The following is a 1916-nucleotide window of genomic DNA, read 5'->3' on the forward strand; positions in this document are numbered from 1 at the left end:
GATATGCACATATACATTGAGATTACCTGGAAATTCATAAACTTTGTCAACTTCTTTACTTCATCTGACAGGACTTTCACCGTTTTCTCATATATTTCCACACGATTCGGCTGCTCATTTGACTTGGGCTGGGGGATGGCACGAGAACAGCACCGCCAAGTGTATAGCATAACTGCATGATTTTCACCCTCCTCTAGTAATTTATTCTGAAATAGAAAAATTCTATTTGATACACTGGTTACTCTTAATTTCTTTTTATATCAAGAAAGATAGGAAATTTGATAATCCATTTCCATTTTAAACTTGAAATGAATCTCAAAAATCACCTAAATGCTGATCAAAAACAGTTAATACTCCCCCCCCCCCCCAGTGTGTATCTTAACTCAGTTCAGAATATTTTCCTTTCCTCATAAGCTTAACACATCAATATTGATTAAATCTACTGAATAATTACTACTTAACAAACCAATTCTGCATGGGTAGCTGCTTCCTCCATGTACTTGGCCACCCCCGTCACATAGGCCATACGGTCCTCAAAGTTGGTGTCGAAGTTGGCCGTATAGACAACCGAACATGCCTGTGCCTCAATGACCGGCTGCTGGTCAGGCAGCGGCAGGTCATCAAGGACGTCAACATTGCTGAGGGCATCAGTGATGGTCACGCGCTCACCAGCCATCCCGACGCTGATAGGGAACAAGAGAGAGAAATGGAATTCTTCAAGGGAGGTACAGATAGAAATTACAGACTATGCACCCCCAACTTTCTTAACAGGCATGGAAATAAACAGGGGATCAAGTAGCGTTCTCTTTAGAAATTTTTTGTGGTGAATATCATGATGGCTTCACATATTCCATCTGACTCTCCCTCCAAGTCTCCAATATACAATTGACCAATAACTTTTGCTATATTCCGTTATGTAAATCCTTCTACAGTCACTTCCAAACAGTAGATGGAAGATTCCTACAGAAAGATATTCTGTTCCACTACTTATATATGAAAATATACACAATCCTAAAAGATGTAGAAGGAATGAAGTCATTCTGAATCTTCTATGAAAAGCATCATCAAATCTAGGCATGCAAAGCATACATGTGTCCTCTCCATTCCTTTAACAAATTTCATGTGAAACACCATGTAAAACCAGCAATTCCTCCTTTTAACACTGGTGCACCATAAATATCTCTGACCTAAATTATATAAAGAAGGGAAGGCTAACATACAAAAAATGCTCTCTCACTTTTCCCCAGCCAATCAGAAAATAACGTACATTCAGTAGTCCAAATTGTTGCCCTTATGTCACTGGCATGAACCTTAAAAAAGGAATAAAGAGGTTAATCTGGCCTATATAAACAGTGTAAAAAAAATCGCATATAATGTAGAGTACATAAGCTCATAACAAAAATTTAGGAAATTTGGTGCACTTGCAGACTTCACACCTAAATCTCACATGAGAAAATCTATAATGAGAGTCAATTCATTGTCAATCTTCATCATGGCATACTACTACCAAAATATTCTATGGAAAAAAAAAAGTCAGCTGGTATAAAAACAAGAAGAAAAAAATTAGAATATGAGTCAATTTTCATGATAATTCTGCCAAATGAAACCTTTAATCATTTTTTGTCTGGACATAAGATCCTACTTCAGGATATTCACAAGGCCTAAATACATGAATGAAAAAAATAATTCTCACAATGATATGATATTAAATACCAATTGCATATCTTGCGCATACTAAATACACGTGACAAGCTGAGCACCTTGCTATTTGGGGGTAACTGCTACTCATCTCACTTGAGATAATCCAGCATCACACTAGTGGTACTATGAGATATAACAGAAGATGTAACTCTGAGGTATACTGACTAAAATTTCTGTGATTTTAACAAAGCTGTATGAACTTCTTAATGTAAGTT

General features: G+C 36.8%; 1 protein-coding gene across 5 annotated transcripts in view; it reads right to left on the reverse strand.

Annotated features, from left to right (window-relative positions):
• Positions 1-1916, reverse strand: part of LOC119591312 (cytoplasmic FMR1-interacting protein-like) — a 50156-nt gene that overhangs the window by 32338 nt on the left and 15902 nt on the right. For all 5 annotated transcript variants that reach the window (XM_037940040.1, XM_037940039.1, XM_037940043.1 and 2 more), the window contains 2 exons: positions 467-683; positions 27-206 (listed from right to left, as the gene is read on the reverse strand). In XM_037940040.1, the coding sequence (XP_037795968.1) occupies positions 27-206; positions 467-683 (397 nt within the window). The remainder of the gene's footprint in view (positions 1-26; positions 207-466; positions 684-1916) is intronic.

Source organism: Penaeus monodon, chromosome 28, assembly GCF_015228065.2.
Source record: "Penaeus monodon isolate SGIC_2016 chromosome 28, NSTDA_Pmon_1, whole genome shotgun sequence".
NCBI lineage: Eukaryota > Metazoa > Arthropoda > Malacostraca > Decapoda > Penaeidae > Penaeus > Penaeus monodon.